The following is a 22908-nucleotide window of genomic DNA, read 5'->3' on the forward strand; positions in this document are numbered from 1 at the left end:
CCATGATTTTTTTTGAATAAATGATCCCATTAAAACAGGTCAATGTCAATAATTACATTGATCTTACTGCCTTATTGAACATTTAGAATGATTAAGGGAAACATTTGCAAAATAGAGAGCACACATTGAGAGAAGGTTAAAAATAATATTTTAATAAATTATGTAATATCCATCAATACCATAAAATCATTAAGGTTCTACAGTATATCTCTGTCTAAATATTCTGTGCCAAGATAACCATACCAACATTCAGAGTGCCAATGTCATATCCTACCACTTACCCTCAAAATGTAAACCATTGGGTATTTAAGTGCTATGTTTTGGCATATTTTCACAATAGTGAATAAGGTTTTAATAAGTATTAATAATTTTACCTTAATATAAGAATATAATTAGTACCTTGATTATTTTAATAGTTTAACTCTATATCCCATAATGTCATAAAATAATTAAAACCCTTGTTTTAATATGAGCACTAGAAAAATTAAATAACAAAAGAAAAATGAAAAGTTTTAACGAATGAGAGATGATTGTTAAACAACACGTTCACCGTTTGGTGTACTTGCGGTAGTCATATCTGTGAGGGGTATTGATGGAGTGGTGATAGGTGTCTCAACTTCAGCTTCTAGTCAAATCGTGGCCAATTCCTCATTAATAAATTGTTTAAGTCTTTCAAGATATTGTCCATATAACTCTACATCATTATGGCCGGCTCCTTCCACCCACAATGGTTCAACTTTCCGAGGACATTTTTCATAAATAGCTAATCCATGTTGAAAGTCTATAACTTCATCTTCAGTACCATGTATAACTAAAACTGGTGATGTAATTTTAGGAACTTTATCAATGCTGAAAATATAAAATTGAAAATACATGTACTTCAAAATATTTTAGACACGCCTAGTTTATGATAGCTTAGTTTAAGCTTAGTGAAAATTTTGCATAAGTACTTAATAGTATAAAAGAAGTCAAACCATAACAAAATCAACTAGGCTATTTGTTTAATCGTTGTTTATGAAAATAAAGCGTAAAGATTTAATGAGCTCATTATAATAATGAATGATAATGATATTACTGACTCATATACTGAGTTATGACAAATAGTTCAATCATTCAATACCATGGCAATTTATTATTTATATTAGCTGTTTATCTTTATATAATCAAATATAATAAAATGACCTACATCCTTATGCATGTATACATTTAGTAGGGTTACAAGTTTATTTTCAATGCATAAAATTGAGGTTGAGATGGCTCAAGAACATCAAGCCAGTTGAAAATACCTGCATCCATTGGATTTTTCAGTCACAAGCTATGCAAGTGATAGCTGGAGAACTTAAAACAAAATATTATTGGGCACACTTTCTGTATTTTATCTTAGAAATGAGTTTCTCCTATTTGTAATTAAACAATGTATAGCAAGAGGCAATATTTGAAACAATAAATATCAGATATTATACATAAGGTTCTTAATTAACTGAGTTGAATATATAACAATATACAGAAATTGTGTCTACTACTGACTTAACTTCTATTGATATGATAAATAAATGATTATTAATCAATAGGAATTAGACAATAGGAACATAATTAGTCACCATAAGCTTAAATGACGAACAAAAATAGCTCCTGGCTGACAACTCTGAAGATTTTGTAGCAGGAGACCCTGGACTGAAAGCCATGCGGACAGAGAATGCCAACCCCAAATATACTATGTTGCTTAGATTGTCCTAACAGTTGATTTCCAATTTCCATGCATTGTGAATTGAACCAAAATTGTTTGTTATGGTCCGAGTTGTCTTGATTCCCATGTATTTAGACTAGCCACATTAGACATAGACATGCAATACAAAGTTTTATAAAAAATGATGCAAATTTGAATTTTGAACTTCAAATTTCACAGTCTTTTTAACTTATAGTAGCTCAGTGAACTGCAGTAATTCTGATCATCTGGTAGTGATCACTTCCGCAAATTCCATCAATATTTGATCGGCATGTAGTGGTTTCCCCCCTTTACAAGTTCCTCCCTAGTGGTTTCCTCCCAGTGGTTTCCACCTCTTTTTAATCCTAGTGGTTTCCACCCCTATTCTAAGTGGTTTCCTCCCTAATTAAATTGTAATAAACTAATTAATAATTGCCATGTGGTTAAATAATATGCAAGCAAGCAATTGATACAAACTGAGGTAAAAAAAAAACTTTCTCAATAAATACTTTTACATGATACCGTACTCAAAATAATAGATTCTAGAAGCATCCACATGTTTCTTGTATCATTTACTAATGAGCCTCTGATTAAGAATATTTTTAACCTTGTTATGAACTTATCAAAGGTTTGATTTAAATTCTTTTAATTAAGACATTAGAGACAAATTCACAAAATTAATTTAAGCATGTGAATTGGCATTCATTCCAATATCTATCTTACCTAGGAAAGGCATCAAAAAACCATGTTCGTTTTGTTTCTGGAAAAGCTACCCTCATTCCAGACATTAATGGTGAGTGGAGTATAACAGCTCCTACTTCATATCTTGCGGCTAAGTCTATTGTTGGAACTGTACCAATACTCTGACCATATAATATAACATTTTGAGGACTTATACCATATCTCATTCTAAGTGCTTGCCATGCTGCATCAATATCTGCGTATAAATTCTTCTCGGAGGGTCTCCCTGAGCTTGGTCCATAGCCAGAATAATCATAGCTAAATATATTACAGTTTATACGAGTTCCTAGTCCAATATAAAAACTACTCATCTGTCCTAAATCCACAGCATTTCCATGACTGAATAAAATGGTAAATTTGGCATTTGGTGAGCACCTTGCGAACATACATGAAATACGGTTTCCCTTGGAAGTTCTTGTCATAAACACTTCTATACAGTCTAACTCACGCTGTGTATATTGCCATTCAGCTCGGTCTGTCAAATGAAGACTGTGCTTAGACCCAGCTTCATCAGAAATGAGAGAGTATGTGGGTTCTGGGGGGAGGAATGCCAACTTGGCTGCTATTCTGTTTGGACATGGCGGACAACAAAATAGACAACAAAGCTCGCTGAGAGATAATCCATTCATCTCCTTCTTTTCAAATGAATGTCCTGTAAGGCGTTAACACTAAAGTTAATCAGAGAAATCGTCAACTCCCTTTAATTTCCAATTGTGTGTGAAAAACAAAACAAAACGTCCGAATATTCACCATTTATATCAAGGCAATATTGTCCATAAATTTCTGTCAACTATCCCAGAGCTTGATGACGTCATGCAATGTCCACTTCCGGATATAAGGGCTTATTTTCGCAATTTTATTTTGCAAAGAGAAAAATGTGACCCATACTTCAGCTCATTTTAACTGTTGTGGAAATCACTTCTTTATTCAATCGTCTGTCTGATTGACCGCTACTTTTTAAATTCAATTTGAACCATTTATATATTGATTATTTTTTTATTTATCTGAAGTCATGTCCGGATAATCAAGACACAATACTGGACTAAAAAAGAAGAAGCGAAAGATGTTTAAATGAACTAAATTCAAATAAAAGCTTGGACTAAAATTGTCACATTTATAAATATGTTGTGGGTTGAGGTGATAAGGGGTTTAAAATTCTATTATCGATTGCAATTGGTCTTAATACATACGAATACTTCGTTTTGTGGGTGTCTAGCACATTCTTTTGTGCTCTAAAGAGAGGGGAATTCATAAATTTTCAACCACAATTTATCTTAGTCCATACGATAGATGAAGTTGATGGCTTTGGAGTGGGTCAGGAACGGGAGCCAAGATTTCATCCCTCTGATCAGTTACAATCACAGAACACGCGGTAAACGAATGATAGAAACTGACTGCAAATTAACTAAAAAAAAAAACTAAAAGTGTTGGTACAAAGATCAAAATCATTTGTCGGAGCATGTTGATAACGATTTGCAGATGCTCAAAATAATGAGCCTTTTGAAATTGTTCTGACTGGAAAAATGAGACTACCTGGTATGTAAACATTAATGGTTTATTTATAATAAGCCAGTGATTTCCACACGTGTTGTAATCTACTATTTCTTCTTTAGTATTAATAACTAATGGTGACAAAAACTAATTAGTCCATTAAGCATTTAACTTAAATGCATCGATAATAAAATCTTTCGTTAATTAGAACACAAGTAAATAGGGTCATCATTTATCAATTCTAAGCATGGATCTTTCAATTTTCCATGTCATTTTTATTGATACTGGTATTCTATTAATTGGCATATACATTGACATTATTCAATATCATGGGCTGGGGATCAGGGACAACAGGTTTTAATTAGTGGCATTAGGATTTATTTTAACTTTTTGGGGTTGTGATTATAATTTTTTTTTTTTACAGGTTGTTGCAGTTATGTCATCCCAGAAAGGTAATGTGAAAAAATCACGACAGCAAAGACACCAAAATTCTTCATCATTTAAAAACACTAAATATGAGGCATCTGGCAAGATAAAAGAGTTGAATAATATGCAAATACTTGGAGTTTGTCAACATTGTAAAGAAAAGATAGAATGGAAAATTAAATACAAGAAATATAAAGCATTAACAGCACCAAGAAGGTGGTAAGTATAGATGTGTTTAAAACACTAAATGTAATTTTCAAATTTCCAATAAATTGTATGAAATAATGAAAATGTAAGGTATGATCGGTAGGATGTTAAACATATAATATGCAGTTAGTATAAAATGAAATGGAATGAGAGTTTTGTTTTCCATTTGGCCTCTAGATTTGGCTAATGAAGTTGTGTAATGGGAGAAATTATATTTGATTTGAAAATTGTGAAAGTACGATCAAAGCCTGTAGTATAGGGGAATACAGCTTGTAAGCTATCAGAAGTATGATATAAGCTCTAGTTTCATCATGATCTGTTCTGTTATTTTTGTAGCAATAAATGTGGAGAGAAGAGTGTAAAAAGAGCATATTATATTTTATGTATGCCATGTTCCACCCAAGATAAAGTTTGTGCAATGTGTAATAAACACGAACCAATAGTGCATCAGTAAGAATATTAAGTATTTATCTATGCAACATACATATTTTGCGGGGTGTATATTGTCACTCATTCTTAAAACATTTGATTTTGTTGTAACTTAGTCACATTATTCTTTTGTTTAATCTAAATTAATCTATTTTGAGTATTTCTCAAATTTGAGAAATTGTTGATAATCATTCTTTAATAATATTTAATTTACAAAAATGTAAACACTTAATTAGAATATTTACAATTTTAGACCAGGGTCAAGTCCTCAAGATGAGGAAGCTCAGAAGAGTCGGCTTGAAAATGAATTAAAGTTTACGTCTGAGAGAGAAAGAAGTAAGTAGTATCTTAAAGTTAGGCTTATTTTCTGCCGTATTTGGTAAATAGAAAGAACAGTTGCTAATGAAGCTAAAGGTTAAAATTTTTAGAACTTAACTCTTTGACAAAATTTAAACCTGAAGATAGCTTGCCAGGCAAGGTAATATACGCCCACTGGCAGCTTTGATTTTAAATAAAAATATCTAGTACAGTAACAATCACCAGTATGAAATATTCAACCCTCAGTCATACACTTCTTTTGAACTTTTGGGGCGATACTGAAAAATATTACCAAGTTTCGTCAAAATCTCTCAAGAATTGGACCATCAAGAGTGTTTATAGGCTAAAACTTGAATGTGTTCTTAAGAACATCTGTGTTTACGAGCTAACAATTGAATGCGTTTTCAAGAACATGGGCAATAAATCATACTAAATATTTTTCGATTTTTGCTGTAATTTGATAGGGTTTTCATCCTTGGGTGATTATTAACACTTACACCAAGTTCCATAAAAATCTGTCAACAATTGAACCGTCTAGTGTGTTTACGAGTTAAAAGTTGAATGCATTTTCAAAAACAAGGGCAATAACTCATACTAAATATTTTTCTGATTTTCAATAGGGTGTATCCTTGGGTGATTACAAACAATCATACCAAGAGTCAAGAATTGTGCCTTCCAGAGTGTTTACGAGCAATTGTGGATGGTCGGACCGACAGACGGACATGAGTGACAACAATATATTCCTCCCGTTTTATGTGGCCGTATAAAAAATGGTCTTATATATTCTTCTTTTTCCTGAATAGATTAAGAAAAAATTTTATTTTTCAGTTTTAAATACAGTTGATTAAAATGTTCAGTTTTATTAGTATTGTTAAGTAATACATGTAGTGTTGTTTGTAAAATTTGGGGTCCTTATCTTATTAAAGAAAAGGCATAGGTATTACCCTTAGTTAGTTCATAATCTAATGTGTATAAAAAGAACACTGGTTCTATGGTAGATAATATTTGCTTGTAAAACAAAAGTTTACACAGGGTTAAAGTTGTGTTTAAATGTGTTTTCATGTTAAATTAAAAATGTATATGATTATACATAGACTTATATAGATAATGCATTTACTTATTGACTCTAATGATGATAATAAAACAAGACTTAGCTTCTTTTTATGAAATAGTGAAAGAAACCAATTGCTGACTACCTGCAAAATATAGAGAGATATGAAAATAAGAAATTCAATTAATTAAGTGGAATTTCGAATAATCTGTAACTAATTTTTTATACAAAATAGTGGGGAATATATTTTGTAATTTAGAATAGTATCTTTTGTTAATACATTATGCTTGGAACATGATTATGTAAGGTTATGATATAGTTATCTAAATATTTTTTCAGGAACTTTTCTAAGGACAAATTTAAATGAATTAAGTGCTAAAAGAGAAGAAAGTAATAAACATTGTGATGGTGAGAGTGAGGAAGATAGTGAAGAAAATGATAATTCTGATCAAGATGAAGATGTTGATTTAAACAAGGCAAATCACATAGACAATGTTACTGATGCCTTATCCAGTCTTTCAACAATGAGTAGTTTACATTGTGATAAACCAACAAGCCAGATATTATTGATGTAATCATGTGTTGATAACATATTTCAAAAAATTTCAGATTCCTGTTCTCTTTTGCCTTTTTAATTTTTTTTTCTATGGTGGAAATCATCAACTGTAGAAGCCAGACACTTTATAGACCATCTTAGCTTGAATTGAAAATCTGTATTCAACTTGAGCTTACTTTACTTGAAACTTGTCAGTACTGATATCTTCAGAATTTGTGTAAAGATGTCAGTTTTTGCTTGCCAAAATACAATTATTTGTAAAAATTATATTTAATAGAGTAGTCTACATGTAGCTTTTGTTATTGTTATACATTTGAGAATTGAATTTTCAAGTATAGTTGAATGTAAATGAAAATATAACTATAGGCCTAAGGTTATAAAAATGAAATATCAGTATAGTTGATATTATTTTATTATATACATAATAAACAAATCTTAATATATTAACAATATCATACAGAAAATCACTAACATAATATTCAATAATCCAAGATTAGACAAAATATAACCTGCACATTATAGAAAACAAACATATCCCATGGTCAAAATTTATAATAATAATTCTATTGCAAGAAAAAAAGCACTAGGAAATATTTTTGCTCACGAGTTTTTTCATTTGGTAAATTTTGTATAATAATTGTTCATCACCAAATTATTCACAAATAGAAAATTTAAACAAGGTTTTAAAAATGTACAATATAGAAATCTTTGCGTAATATTTAACAATAAGAACTAAACATTATAATCTCTCAAACACACTGTCTTGTAAAAAATCTTTCTAAATACATTAAAACTATTACACTGATAGTACTATATTACAGATCAATATTGGTTAAACTGGTGAATATTTACTCATAGTTTGTAACATCCTGAACTCAGTTGGTCAGCTTGTTAGAATTAGTTGAATGTAAAATACTATTTCTTGTTTCCTGTTGACATGTAAAACACATCACAGAATTCTCTCATCTGTTCTCTTGAAAGACATGCTATGACAATAATTATCTGTTTTTCATCTAATTAAGAAAGAAAAGATCAGGTATAAAATAAATGACTGTAGGTTGTTACTGAAACTGTACATGATTATGTTCTACTGCAGTGCTGTAGCTACAGGGGTGGCAATAAAATGGATTGCCCCCTGAAAAAATTCTGACAATAGACCTATTTCATTAATGCTACTATACACCTATCTATAGACCCATTTCATTAATGCAACTTAACAGGATTGCCCTCTGGATATATTAGGCTACTTTGAATGTGACATATATGCTTCCGTACCATTAGATTGAGGCTAGAATTAAAACAATCAAAACCTATTCATAACTCTCCAATCAAGCGTCACCTTAATTTGCACTACAGACTTTGTTCATTTTTAAACATTTAATTTTAAGAAAAACATGAGTGATTGCCTCAAAAAATCTACTGATAAATTCTGTATCATTTGTTATATGAGAATTTTTTAGTGCCAACAGCTCAAACTTAGGAAAGATAAAAAAAAACACTTACTATTCAGAATAACATACTGGTAGCATGTTCTGACATGTCCATTAATTTCCAGGCAGCTCGTGGATCTAGCTCTTCTTGATCTCGACATAATGCCCATACACTTGTTACTTTTAATACCTTTTTCTGAAGCAAAAACAAAGTACTATGGATAGCTGAATTAGAGCTCTATATTCTATAAAACAAGAAATAATGTCAATATCCCTCGTAAAAAATATAATATCAAATCAAAACATCAAGACTCTTGGACTACGTTTTCAGAGACAATAACTTACAAACCTACTTTATATCAATAGATATCTTAAAGGGACAGATTCGCCATCTCTTTGACCAATCGTACCTAAGTCTTAGTAACAAGAATTATTAAGCTATGCTCTTCAGTTATAGTGTTCACAGCTCACTGTCGAAATTTGAGCTTTTGAAATCCATGTGTGTCCAGAATTATTCGCATTTTAAAATTATAAAGACAACTCAATTTTACTCAAGACTCTGTCCGTTACATTTACTGATAAAGATTAATTAATGAACTGAACTTACTGGATCTCCCTCTTTGATTTCACCTTTACTATTTCTAAGTAATCTTATTTGCATAGTATGAAAATTAATAATTAAAACAGGACCTTGTTCCATTAATTTACCAGTTACTACCTGAATATATCAGCCAAAACATATTATAAATCTTCATGTCAGATAATCACAAATAAATTAAAAAAAAAAATTCTTTTATAGAAATCATCAAAAGGATGATTGTCTGTAGTAAGCATAGGATAATTTAACATTCCTGCAGGGCATCATAAGGCTAACACAGACAAATTTAGCTTTCATTGAAAAAATGATTGAAGTAAATGAAACTTTTAAAAATTCTCTCTAGTTGTGTTTTTTGGCAAATACGGTTTTGTTTTTTCTTATGCTGAATTTGAAGACTGCAGTGTATATCTATAATTAATTAAAGAAACTTTGTTAAATAAACTTACATCTACATCTTCAAGATCTAATATTTTAGAATCATAGACTAATCCTGCTTGTCTTGCCATTGTAATAGGTTGAGATAACACATTATATGGCTGAAACACACATTTATATATTACAAAACAAATTAAGGAGCCACAATAATTCTTTTATATAATATATAAACATAAACATAAAAAGCATTGTTAGGCTGACAAATGAAATGGTGTTTTACATCCTCCTTTTATGCACCATGGTTATTGAAGATGGGCCAGAGAGTGTGCAATGATGTAGATTTTGTCGGGTTAACGGCATAAGCTTACCCTTTTTTAATTTCGAACGGTCAAGAGAGGACAGCCGGTAGCACATGAGGTCTCAGTTTAATGGATCTTAAGGTTAGCGGGCATGCATCACTGAGCATCCTGTTGTAGCCACAATAATACTTTTTTCAATGTATTGTTAGGCTAAAAAAAACAGAAATTTTAGAATATGAACATATTTAAACTAAATTTGAAAAAATAATGATAATATGAGATAAAAATAAAAATCTTACTGCTTCATGACACCAGTCTTTTAAAATTTCTAAATCACCTCTTATCATAGCCTGTAAATTTAAAAACAGATGTTTTGAAAAGGTTAAAATATAAGTTTAAAAAATTTTACTCTTCAAATCATTGAGATCTGTTGTTTATAGTTATTTTATGTTAAGAAATCAGGTATTATTCATCTATATAAGTATTACATTACCTCTAATATATTTGGTATAATGTCTACTTCACACATTTTTATAAACTTGTGAATATCAAATTTAGGATCTACTTTACATATTTCTGTTAGAACTTCAGACATTTCAGTCTTTGAAAACATTCCACCTGTAAAACAAAAAAAAAGAATTCTTATGTTTTATATTTATATTTTACATAAGCTTTTAAACATCAAAATATGTCATCTTTATTTAGTTTAAATAAAAATTTGCAATGAAGTTGATAATCAAGTTTCAGAGCAGGATTCCAGGTTTCTCGTAATTCCCATCAAAGCTGTAATTTTGGTACTGAAATCACTTACAACTACCCAAAAACAGCCTTTCGCTTCTGGTTGGTTTATGTTTTAGTAGGTATGCATTCAAACAAAAAGATAGCTTGCCAGGCAAGGTAATATACGCAATAACTCATAATAAATATTTTTCAATTTTTCTGATTGTCGATACGGTTTATCCATGGGTGATTACAAACACTCATGCCAAGTTTATCTGTACTTTTTATATTCTATTTGTATTGTTTTTATATCTGTTATTTGTTATTTGTTCTGTACAGACTGTTGAGACTTATGTGTAATGGTCTTAAAACAAGAAATATTATTATTATTACATCTGACCACTGCTTCCACAACCGGATAATCAGTCTCCTATGCAGACCATAGGTCACTATTCATTTTATCCAATCCGAAATCTTTAAAAGTCAAACTTACTAAATACTTGACCAACTTTATCTGTTAAATTTCTTGATACTCGAATTACAGGATTATCACTTTCATCATACTGCATTTTTAAATCAAACATTTCTAAAAAACATAATATTAAACATTTCTATTATTAATTTCAAACACTTCTAAAAAAAATAATACATGTATCAAACATTTCTATTATTAATTTCAAACATTTCTTAAAAACATAATATTAAACATTTCTATTATTAATTTCAAACACTTCTAAAAAAAATAATACATGTATCAAACATTTCTATTATTAATTTCAAACATTTCTAAAAAACATAATATTAAACATTTCTATTATTAATTTCAAACACTTCTAAAAAAATAATATTAAACATTTCTATTATTAATTTCAAACATTTCTAAAACACATAATATTAAACAATTCTATTATTAATTTCAAACATTTCTAAAAAACATAATATTAAACATTTCTATTATTAATTTCAAACACTTCTAAAAAAACATAATATTAAACAATTCTATTATTAATTTCAAACATTTCTAAAAAACATAATATTAAACAATTCTATTATTAATTTCAAACACTTCTAAAAAACAAAATATTAAACATTTCTATTATTAAATTCAAACACTTCTAAAAAACAAAATATTAAACATTTCTATTATTAATTTCAAACACTTCTAAAAAACATAATATCAAACATTTCTATTATTAATTTCAAACATTACATGGAAAAAAGATTTCTATAAAATTACTATTAATGGCACAAGCCAAATGCAAATAGTGAATTGTAAGTATAACACCCTGAATGTAATCAGATCAAGTGTGGCAACCCACAACCCGCTTATTATTAACAAATATTTGATTAAAACTAAAAACTGAATTGTGTTGTGTGCTGCCAATAAATAAAGCTGCGGATACTTACTATTTATATATTGGTTATTGTCTTTAAAATTCTGCCAACTTTGATAGTATTTAGAATCTTTATGTAGTACCATTCCTGAAGATTGACTAAAAATAGACAAAAATAACAATAACAATAACAAGAAAGCAACACATATTTTTATCTTTTAGCAAACTCAATATAACAAATAACCATATCAAAGGAGGATGGTTGGAGGCATCAAGTGCTCACTTCAGCATTAACAGGACAAAATAGATTACATTGAATATTTGTTTGCCTTGAATGTTACAAAAGAATTTCTTTAAGTAATAAGTATAAATGTTTATATTACATAGCAATTCATTTAATGGCATGTAAGCTTATCCTTAAGATAACAATGAGACAATATTGAAACTGCAAACATAATTCTACCCACTCATCTGGCTCTATAATTTTTTCTTCCACTCTACTGCTTGATTTCTCGGAACGTTTTCTTAATATTTCTGCAAGAGAAAATGGTGATCAAGGTTGCTTGCTTTTAACTATGAAATACTTTCTCATTCTTGATTGATTTGTTTTCTCATATGAATAGTTCATTGGCTTCTACCAAACTGTTGTTTTGGAAGTCGGGTTTCCTGTTGCTGTTTAGATTATTACTTGGTTTTCTTTATTGCTCAGAAAACCTCAAACCTCTAGCTTATGGACCTTCAGAGAGAAATCTACTAAAGGGAATTACATTATGATGCATAGTTTCTGCTAAAGTGTCTTAATTACCTGGAGGTATATATGTTTTGGCACCAGGAATTGATGCTATTTCATCCTTTACAACTCCTACACCCTGTAATAAATATCATGAGTATATCTTCTATTCTGATCCAGAAACCATGTTGTCTATCATACAAGAAAAATATTGGGATTTACTGGAGATTCACAAAAAATTCTTTAAATAGATTTAAGGTTTATTGCATGACGAATTTGACATCACATAATATGTTTTAAACAAAATTGGTATCACATTTTACCTGCATGTCTAACATGACTATAACCATCATCAGTATGAACAACTCCCAATTTCTAAAAATAGCTGGCCTGTTGGAATTTTAAATCTAAACTATGATATCATTTCAATTATTATTATTACCAATAAAATTGATATTGAAAAAAATACCTTTGATATATTTTTAAATGCTGATGTTTGACCTATATTTTGACTTTGTTTAGAGATAGTTTCTGCAGCCTTGCCAGCAGTTTTACTGATTTCTTCTGTGATATCTTTACCTTTCTTCATAAATTCTGTTTTCTGAACTTCCTCCATAGTCTGAAAAATCAACAATAAAGTGAAAAGCCATTCATTTATGTTAAATGAACTGTATCAAACAAACTAAGTATCATAGTATATATATATATCAGAGATGATATCCCATCACTAATGAATATAAGCCTAAATCACAATCTGATAAAAAAGACTGGTTTGTTTTGTGTGGGTACTATTACTAACATATTCAATCCACTGAATGCACCATTCGGTAAAAGCTTTCTCTTCTTCACATGTTGGACTCTAAGATATTCTTTGCTGAACATTGACTTGAATTGTCAGTCCACTTTCAACCACGTATTGACTGCTAAGCAGAACTGCCTGAACTTCATTTAAAAAATAAATTCTGCAGATCATGAGTGACCATCAAAAATAACATATTACACAGATCTAAAAGTGCAATTTAAGTAAAGCCTATATAAATAGCTACCCTAATTGATTTCATATTTGGGCTTGTGTCATAGGCCTACAGATAAAATTCTAATTGCTTTGTAGTAAGCTCAACAAACAAATGGAAACCAAAACCTAAAAATCTACCAGATCAGTTGACATCTTATACTGGTTATGTTTACCTCAGATAATCTTTCCCTTACATCCCCAAATTTTTTTTTCAACACGGTACCACTTTTCTTAGTTTCAGCTTCTATCGTATCCTGAATAAAAAGATCAAATCAAAAACACTGAAAAATAGGCTGTAAGTTCGAAAAACTATTAAAATTAGAGAAGGTGCATATAGATATATGATTCAAATTTGATGAAAACTGAGGTCACTAAATCTTGACTAGCGAATTTATACTATATTTATATCATTCAGGCCAAATCAAGATCATGTTGTCAATTTTCTGGCTTCCTTCAGTACTTTGATATCAATTGTATGAAACCGAAATATAACTCAATTTTAGTTTACATAATAATTTAACTTACAAACTTTTGTCTAGCTTTCTTTAAGGCATCTGATTGTTCAAGTTTTGATGTTTCTTGTTTAAACTTGCTAAGACTCTCCTGAAAGATCATAATAAACAGTAAAAGCTAAAACAATGCATTCTCAGTGCATATCCCTATTTGTACAAAAAAAAAAAGATTAACAGCTTTAAATCTTAGGAAAATGCTTCATATTTTATAATCATATGCCAATAACACTGCAAAATGTTTTCTGATCATAATTTGCTTGAGAGCTTGGAAAGAATAAAACATCTCTTTAACCTTCATTTCTTTATTCTTTGCCATTTCCTGTTTAATATTATTAATGATATTCTCGAAAAAACCTGGTCGTCTTCCCCCATCTGACATACAACGAATAGACTGAAAAAGAAAGAACATTAGATTTTAAAATCCTTCTTCAAGGTGAATTTGACTATTTCTCAGTCTGATTAAACTCACTGAGGAATCAAAATGCCCCAGAGAAAGTAATAAATTTTGAAAAGTGTTGAATTTAAATAAATTTTTTGTCTTTTATTGTCTTCAGATTGATGCCAACAACAAATTATTACTTAGTAATATGATTTTTAAGGATTTCAGGTTCAGGTCAAAATATGAGTCATTTTCAGATGTAATTTCTGCAAAGAAAGCATGTTTTTTTTTTAAAAACAAAAAACTATCAAACCTTAATTTTTGATAGCCCTGAAGTCAATTGCAGATCAAAGACATGTTAATGCAAACTTCATTTTAATGAAGCAATTGAACATAGGCTTGCGGCAAGACTCGTAAGCGAATACGGCCACCAGCAGCTTGATAAAGAGCTAAATGTGAACTGTAAAACAAACTCTATATCGTAGCCTGTAGAGTCAGCACGAGCCAAAAAATTTTATGCGATTTCTCTAAAGAAAATCATCGGATCATCACCAAATTCAATAGTGCACATCTTCATAATGATATTGAAACACATACAAAAGATCAAAAGAATCTATAGAGAATTGTCGCCTGTAGAGTGAGCATGAGGTAAATGTGAACGGACGGACGGACGGACGGACGTGTGGGCGTATAAAAAATCAACTCAGAATTACAGGCTAGGCTATTGTGTATAAGGGTCTTAGAGAGTAAATATCTAGAATGATAGACTATGAAATATAACGTAATATAATTAAAACATTACCTGTGATAAAATACTGTGAGAAGGTGGGTGATGTAATGAAGTACAATTGATATGATGATGTATACATGGTGTTGATAACCAACGGTGGGATTGAAGGTAATTATGGTTTTTAGAACTAGATACTGTATGAACATGACTAACATTAGGTTTATGAGTTCTAGATTTCACAATCTGAAAAAAAAAACAGTTGAAAATCAAATATCATGACCATGGTCAGCAGAGATCTTTACTTTCAATAGGTTCAATTGCATTGACATTACATGAGCAAAGGCAAAATGTTACAAGATAATCCGGCAAGATAAGTGTAATTATTATAAAACAGAACATGTAATAAACCGATTGTCGGGTTAAACCGGAATTGCTGCTAACAGGATAGCATTTTACATCTCAAGTTGCTACATTTCATTGGCATTCTACCTGATAAATCAACGTTTGACGAGAAGAACTCAGAGACCCACGACACATGGTGGCCATGTTGTCAACCTTTTTGACCTTCTGCATTCAAGAGTTTTCAAGGGAGAAAAGTTCATAAATCGAGTTGTTCCCCTTAGATCGAAATCCTTAAAGGTCTTCCCATAATATGCCTACTTCAGCGGACAGTGGACACAAAACTTTTTGAAGATTGTTGAGCGCATTCAAAATTTTGTAGTCCCAAAACTAAATCTATTCTATAATAGACCTATGGCGGCTATGCGACTAAAAAGCGAAAACAAAGCTAAACAACAAAGACCGATAACTAAGAAAATCTAAGCGCAAACTATGAAAACATTTAGCGCAAACTATTAAAAACAACGTGCAAACAATATGATGTATCGATGTTGCAATAAATTGCCTAGGCTACTAAATTTTCATAAGTGACTGAATATCGAAACAATGCAATGGTGTGTTACGGGATCGATCTATCTTTGCCACTGCAAACTAGCCTAAATAGACTATTGGTTGATTTCTTTCATTAGGCCTATTATTTGACACCGTTATTTGGCATTTCACACCGTTTCAGGTAAGATTGCTCTGATTAGATTGCCTAAGTAGAAACGTCTTTTTAATTCTTAAACCATGAACAAATAAACCAATTTTTCATAGGCCTACAATTTGATTTGCAATAAAGTAGTTTTCTTTATAGATTTATACACGTTTAAGGGAGCCAAAGTAGTTCAGTGCATTCCAAAATAGTTTTACGCTTATCCTAATGCACGAAACGTGTTTACAATATCTACACTTAGCAAGGTGTAGTCTACACACTTACGTCATAATTAATGCAACGCTTTGCGTCATTCTTTTGTTAAATTTGAATAGAACCTAGTCCAACCCAAAATGAAAGATACTAACATCATGTAGTTTAAAGTAGCGAAAATATATTAATATGTTCAAAAAGCCGAATGGATTTGCCAGCAAGAACACCGGAAGCTATCGCACTATTCTGGCCAAGAAGCTTGAACGGCAACATAAAGGTTCGTCCCAAGAAGGATCAAGAAGCTCGAAGACTATCTTTAATTTTTCAGACTGTCTGCTGAATGGAATTGATGCGTTATGGCGCCAAAAATTAATGTGTGATGTTTTGTTAATAGTGGAAGGTAAAAATTTCCTAGCACATAAATTAGTTCTTGCCACCTGTTCGGATTTTTTCTTCGAAAAATTCAGCGATGGAAAGGACAAACCTGGATCCAACCAGATAGAACTAGAAGATGTCAAAGCTAGTACGATATATTCAATATTAGATTGTATGTATACTGGTAAAATATCTTTAACCCCTAATACGATAAGAGATGTTTTATCAACAGCTACTATGCTTGGTTTTCTTGGTATCCACGAAGCTTGTGAAGAATATTTGATCGAGCACCTTACAACCGAAAATTGTTTTCTATACATGGATATTGCGAGTACATACGACCTGTCGATGTTATCCGATAAATGCTTAGAAAATGCAGCAAGAAATTTCCAACATGCTACAAAAGGCTCAGAATTTCGTTATGTGCCTGTAGAACAACTGATTCTTCTTCTGAAGCGTAATGATCTCAATGTGAAAAACGAGTATGATGTTTTTGAACGAATGTTGGCATGGATTGAAACAGATAAACAGCGAAGAATACAATACGCAACAGAATTATTAGCAAATGTTCGTCTTCCTTTGATGACTCCATCTGAGATCATTGATAAAGTTGAAAGTGTTAGATATTTGATGGATATACCAGACTGCGATGAAATGGTTAAAGATGCCTTACATTATCATTGTATGCCATGCAGGCAAACCCTGTTGCAGGTAACTGATGAATTAGTTTTATTATCTGGAGAAAGAGTTCTGGTCGTAGTCACAAAACTCAGAATCACTAATCGTTATCATCTGCACAAGCATCAGCATTATCATCAGAGGGGAACATAAACAGAATATGGAGGACAGGGACTGTTTTATTATTTTTAATTATAATGAGATCTAATTATAATATTATCCTTCACGTCATCATCACCGGCATCAGTATTCGTCACTTTCGTCACTATCAGTAATCATCATCATTCAAGGTTATTCATATTATTTTTGTTTATATTATGTTTGCAATTCGTCATGATGACGCCATCCTAATACCCTTTGTCCAAATATTATGTTTTCATTACCATTCGTCCTATTATCAGTAATGATCACTATATGCCAATTCTTGCTTATCCCCAATGTCCATATGGTTCTTCCTATCATGATCAACACTAACCGGAATACAGATTATCCTAATCCTCATTGTCAATGTGTGTTTTCATCATTATTATCATCCGTATTATTTTGTATCAGTATGAAGCAAGTTTTATACCCATCGTTTTACGCATCGGAATGAAATATTCCGCTCCTTTAAATTGAGAAATTAATTTATCAATTTCTGTTGGCCTATTTATGCCATACAATGTATCTTTCAGACGAGTAGAACAGAACCAAGGATAGCGTACAGTGATGACTGTCTGGTAGTAGTTGGTGGTGCACCAAGATTAAAAACAGATCGTATTAGTTGTGATATATTAGTATTAGATATCAATAATCCAGATAGTAGATGGGAATTAACAGCATGTCTGCCAGAACCCAGACATCATCATGCTGGTAAGTCGACCAACTTGTAGGTTTTACTAACACACAACACTTAGCAACATGTAACCAAATTCAATATGTTAAGACCAGCTGATATCGTTGTCTTTATATGGTTGCGTTCATCATTCAGGTTGACCTAAACACGAACCTTCAAATCACCAACGGGACTAGCGGGATTTTCGGTGTTCCAGAATTCCTTACTGCATTTGTCTGGAATGGTATTTGTTGAAGTTTAACATGATCTGCTCAAGTTTCTTGGAAAATTTGTCAACAAGAAATAGGTTTGGTTTTGATAAAGACTTGAGATGGGAATATTGCTTGAGTAATGTGATACCATTTTTGAATCACATTTTCCGTATTTCGACAACTTTCAGCCTACAAATATCTTCGCTATTCAAAATTATTTATCATTTGGTCAGTTCAGATGGTTTCTTGAATTTCTCCTCTCCTCATCAGACAATGAAATGTGCATTATTCATTATGCTGCAGAATAAAACTATACAATTTAGACATGTTATAGCTTGAGACGGACATAAACTACTAAATTTTCACTGGGCAAATCGTTGAGTTAATGACTCCAAATCACAAACCAGTGTAAAGGCTCGGATGTATTTGTGTAGGGTAAAATAACTAGGGAATTGTGAAAGAAGTCTGTAATTGATTGTTGATTTCAGTGGCCGTGATGAATGGTTTCCTGTATATCACTGGTGGTGAAATAACCAATAACCGCGGCTTTCCATCAAACTCAGCTTTCCGCTACGATCCCCGCCATGACACCTGGTTGCAGATAGCAAGCATGAAACACAGAAGGGAGAGTTTTCAGATGGTTGTTTTAAATGACAAGTTATATGCAGTGGGTATGATGAACTATGTTGCTTTGAATTATAAATGATATCAAAAACTGAACCATGCTACGGATTAGAATAAGTATTATTCTAGTTCTTACAGAAACATGAAAAAAAAAATCTATAATTTATGGCATGTATAAGCTTAAAACACAAGTTTCTTGCAAGACCCAAATGGATATTATTAATCTGTTATGGTATGTAATTATGTTGTCGTTATTAAGATATAATTGCATCCCTTAACAATACTGCAAATCAAAGCAAGGAGAATTTCCTAGAGCCTTGTGGACCTAGAATAGTTTAAAACTGATCAATCAGTACGAAATGACAAACGCCTGGTATTATTCATTTCAGGTGGAAGGCTAGATAAAAAGAAGTCCTTGTCATCTGTGGAGGTATATGATCCTAGTCGAGATGCATGGGCATTAATGTCGCCATTGTCAACACCTAAACAAAGTTTTGCAGCTACGACCCATAATGGTAAAATTTATGTTGTCGGTGGTTCAGGTAACCCTGTATTTATATTATTATTTAGTCTCTTTTCATGCAATGGGAAGTATTTTGGCATAAATAAAGATATTCTTTTAAATGTTAATTATTATTAGGTTGTGGTAGTTCTTTCGCATGAGATGTTCCAAATACAAATTCTGCAACTCTGCATTTTATAATATCCATTATTTTAGACATGTTTAAATCGCGTTCTCTTGAGCCATTCATCTTACATTTGAATTTTATTTCAGAGAGTAAGATTATATCAAGTCGTGTTGAAAGATACTGTCCTTCAAATGATAGCTGGGAAATCAGAAAACCAATCAATTTACCTCGATTTTATGCACATCTGACTTCATATAATAACAATTTATATTTAATAGGGGGAGCCACAGTCGATATACATGATCATTTGGTCTGTGTGAAAAATATAGAGCGTTACACTCCCTCAACAGATACCTGGGTCGTTCTTAAAGGTTCAAATTTACCTAATCCTAGATCTGAATTCGGCTGCACCATCATAAACAATAAGATTTATATTGCCGGTGGTTACGATTGGGATACCAAAGTACGGCTAGCGAAAATAGATTGTTTTGATTTGATCACTGAATCGTGGTCCACTGTACAATCATTTGGTAAGAAATATACTGGCCTTGCACTTTGTTCTATGAGAATATATAACTTCAATTTTCGAAAATAGAAGACTGTTATAGTATTAATGGTAAAAATTGATATAATAATATTGAATGTGCTTACAGAAAATTTATATTTTTTATATTTTATTATCTGTATATGTTCTTTGTGATTTAAGAAAATGACAAGTCGAGATTTTTGTATTTTATATGTTACAATGTTCCATTATAGTAAAAATATTTGAAAAATAACTTGTTTTGTGTATTTATCATGTAACCTAAAATTGTTTGAATTTATGTTTTCATCATTTTGTGTTTGTATCACTTTGTTTAAAAAATACTTGAAATAAAGACTATAATAAAGTTTGATACGGGGTATATCATTTTTTGGATGATGGCTGTCTATGAAAAGTCATATTTTGGTTAGAAATAACAATTTTTTCTTACTACAAGTCAAGATTCATAGTCTATATTGTCAAGCTATCCGAATAATAGTCTACATTCTGAAACTAAAGATTTTCAGACTTTATTCTGAAATTAAAGATTTTCATACTTTTTTCTAAAACTAAAAATTTTCATACTTTTTTCTAAAACTAAAAATTTTCATACTTTTTTCTGAAACTAAAGATTTTCAGACTTTATTTGAAACTAAAGATTTTCAGACTTTATTTTGAAACTAAAGATTTTCAGACTTTATTTTGAAACTAAAAATTTTCAGACTTTATTTGAAACTAAAGATTTTCAGACTTTATTTTGAAACTAAAGATTTTCAGACTATATTTTGAAACTAAAGATTTTCAGACTTTATTTTGAAACTAAAAATTTTCAGACTATATTTTGAAACTAAAGATTTTCAGACTTTATTTTGAAACTAAAGATTTTCAGACTTTATTTTGAAATTAAAGATTTTCAGACTTTATTTTGAAACTAAAAATTTTCAGACTTTATTTGAAACTAAAGATTTTCAGACTTTATTTTGAAACTAAAGATTTTCAGACTATATTTTGAAACTAAAGATTTTCAGACTTTATTTTGAAACTAAAAATTTTCAGACTATATTTTGAAACTAAAGATTTTCAGACTTTATTTTGAAACTAAAGATTTTCAGACTTTATTTTGAAATTAAAGATTTTCAGACTTTATTTGAAACTAAAGATTTTCATACTTTATTTTGAAACTAAAGATTTTCAGACTTTATTTTGAAATTAAGGATTTTCAGACTTTGTTCTGAAACTAAAGGTTTTTATTAGACTTTATTACAGATTCTCTGACTGTATTATCAAACAAGTAGATTTTCTGACTGTATTTTCAAACTAACAGATTCTCTGACTGTATTATCAAACTAACAGATTCTCAACTAACAGATTCTCTGACTATTATCAAACTAACAGATTCTCTGACTGTATTTTCAAACTAACAGATTTTCTGACTGTATTTTCAAACTAACAGATTCTCTGACTGTATTATCAAACTAACGGATTCTCTGACTGTATTATCAAACTAACGGATTCTCTGACTGTATTATCAAACTAACAGATTCTCTGACTGTATTATCAAACTAACAGATTCTCTGACTGTATTATCAAACTAGTAGATTTTCTGACTGTATTTTCAAACTAACGGATTCTCTGACTGTATTATCAAACTATAACATATTCTCCGACTGTATTTTCAAACTAACAGATTCTTCGACTGTATTATCAAACTATAACATATTCTCCGACTGTATTTTCAAACTAACAGATTCTCTGACTGTATTATCAAACTAACGGATTCTCTGACTGTATTATCAAACTAACGGATTCTCTGACTGTATTATCAAACTAACGGATTCTCTGACTGTATTTTCAAACTAACAGATTCTCTGACTGTATTTTCAAACTAACAGATTCTCTGACTGTATTATCAAACTAACGTATTCTCCGACTGTATTTTCAAACTAACGGATTCTCTGACTGTGTTTTCAAACTAACGGATTCTCTGACTGTATTATCAAACTAACAGATTCTCTGACTGTATTATCAAACTAACGGATTCTCTGACTGTATTATCAAACTAACAGATTCTCTGACTGTATTATCAAACTAACATAATTATTCTCCGACTGTATTTTCAAACTAACCGATTCTCTGACTGTGTTTTCAAACTAACGGATTCTCTGACTGTGTTTTCAAACTAACGGATTCTCTGACTGTATTATCAAACTAACAGATTCTCTGACTGTATTATCAAACTAACAGATTCTCTGACTGTATTATCAAACTAGTAGATTCTCTGACTGTATTTTCAAACTAACGGATTCTCTGACTGTATTATCAAACTATAACATATTCTCCGACTGTATTTTCAAACTAACAGATTCTTCGACTGTATTATCAAACTATAACATATTCTCCGACTGTATTTTCAAACTAACAGATTCTCTGACTGTATTATCAAACTAACGGATTCTCTGACTGTATTATCAAACTAACAGATTCTCTGACTGTATTATCAAACTAACGGATTCTCTGACTGTATTTTCAAACTAACAGATTCTCTGACTGTATTTTCAAACTAACAGATTCTCTGACTGTATTATCAAACTAACATATTCTCCGACTGTATTTTCAAACTAACGGATTCTCTGACTGTGTTTTCAAACTAACGGATTCTCTGACTGTATTATCAAACTAACAGATTCTCTGACTGTATTATCAAACTAACGGATTCTCTGACTGTATTATCAAACTAACATAATTATTCTCCGACTGTATT

The 22908-nt window shown here is 30.8% G+C and overlaps 4 protein-coding genes across 4 annotated transcripts; 2 read left to right on the top strand and 2 right to left on the bottom strand.

Annotated features, from left to right (window-relative positions):
- Nucleotides 1-629: 629 nt before the first annotated feature.
- Nucleotides 630-3075, bottom strand: LOTGIDRAFT_127745 (hypothetical protein; the record flags this gene model as incomplete). Its single annotated transcript, XM_009063539.1, has 2 exons — nucleotides 630-849; nucleotides 2429-3075. The coding sequence occupies 2 exons, from the start codon at nucleotides 3073-3075 to the stop codon at nucleotides 630-632; spliced, it is 867 nt and encodes a 288-aa protein (XP_009061787.1).
- A 1298-nt stretch (nucleotides 3076-4373) lies between these two features.
- On the top strand, nucleotides 4374-5024 carry LOTGIDRAFT_127678 (hypothetical protein; the record flags this gene model as incomplete). Its single annotated transcript, XM_009063540.1, has 2 exons — nucleotides 4374-4582; nucleotides 4907-5024. 2 exons carry the CDS (start codon nucleotides 4374-4376, stop codon nucleotides 5022-5024), a joined length of 327 nt encoding a protein of 108 aa, XP_009061788.1.
- A 3406-nt stretch (nucleotides 5025-8430) lies between these two features.
- On the bottom strand, nucleotides 8431-14316 carry LOTGIDRAFT_127623 (hypothetical protein; the record flags this gene model as incomplete). The annotated part of the gene is made up of 13 exons (XM_009063541.1): nucleotides 8431-8550; nucleotides 8962-9068; nucleotides 9395-9488; nucleotides 9926-9976; nucleotides 10120-10244; nucleotides 10840-10932; nucleotides 11754-11839; nucleotides 12148-12214; nucleotides 12486-12549; nucleotides 12880-13029; nucleotides 13599-13679; nucleotides 13951-14028; nucleotides 14230-14316. 13 exons carry the CDS (start codon nucleotides 14314-14316, stop codon nucleotides 8431-8433), a joined length of 1203 nt encoding a protein of 400 aa, XP_009061789.1.
- A 2159-nt stretch (nucleotides 14317-16475) lies between these two features.
- Nucleotides 16476-20518, top strand: LOTGIDRAFT_194339 (hypothetical protein). The gene is made up of 5 exons (XM_009063542.1): nucleotides 16476-17378; nucleotides 18020-18197; nucleotides 18860-19042; nucleotides 19385-19537; nucleotides 19771-20518. Exons 1-5 carry the CDS (start codon nucleotides 16482-16484, stop codon nucleotides 20217-20219), a joined length of 1860 nt encoding a protein of 619 aa, XP_009061790.1. The 5' UTR covers nucleotides 16476-16481; the 3' UTR covers nucleotides 20220-20518.
- The last annotated feature ends 2390 nt before the right edge of the window (nucleotides 20519-22908 follow it).

This window comes from Lottia gigantea (genome assembly GCF_000327385.1).
Source record: "Lottia gigantea unplaced genomic scaffold LOTGIsca_58, whole genome shotgun sequence".
NCBI lineage: Eukaryota > Metazoa > Mollusca > Gastropoda > Lottiidae > Lottia > Lottia gigantea.

Bases quoted from the DNA above. Each gene is read 5' to 3' on its own strand.
- LOTGIDRAFT_194339 (XM_009063542.1), top strand. From the start codon at position 16,482: ATGTTCAAAAAGCCGAATGGATTTGCCAGCAAGAACACCGGAAGCTAT. The intron at 19,043-19,384 runs GTATGATGAACT...TATTCATTTCAG, and splicing joins TGACAAGTTATATGCAGTGG to GTGGAAGGCTAGATAAAAAG. The intron at 19,538-19,770 runs GTAACCCTGTAT...ATTTTATTTCAG, and splicing joins TTATGTTGTCGGTGGTTCAG to AGAGTAAGATTATATCAAGT.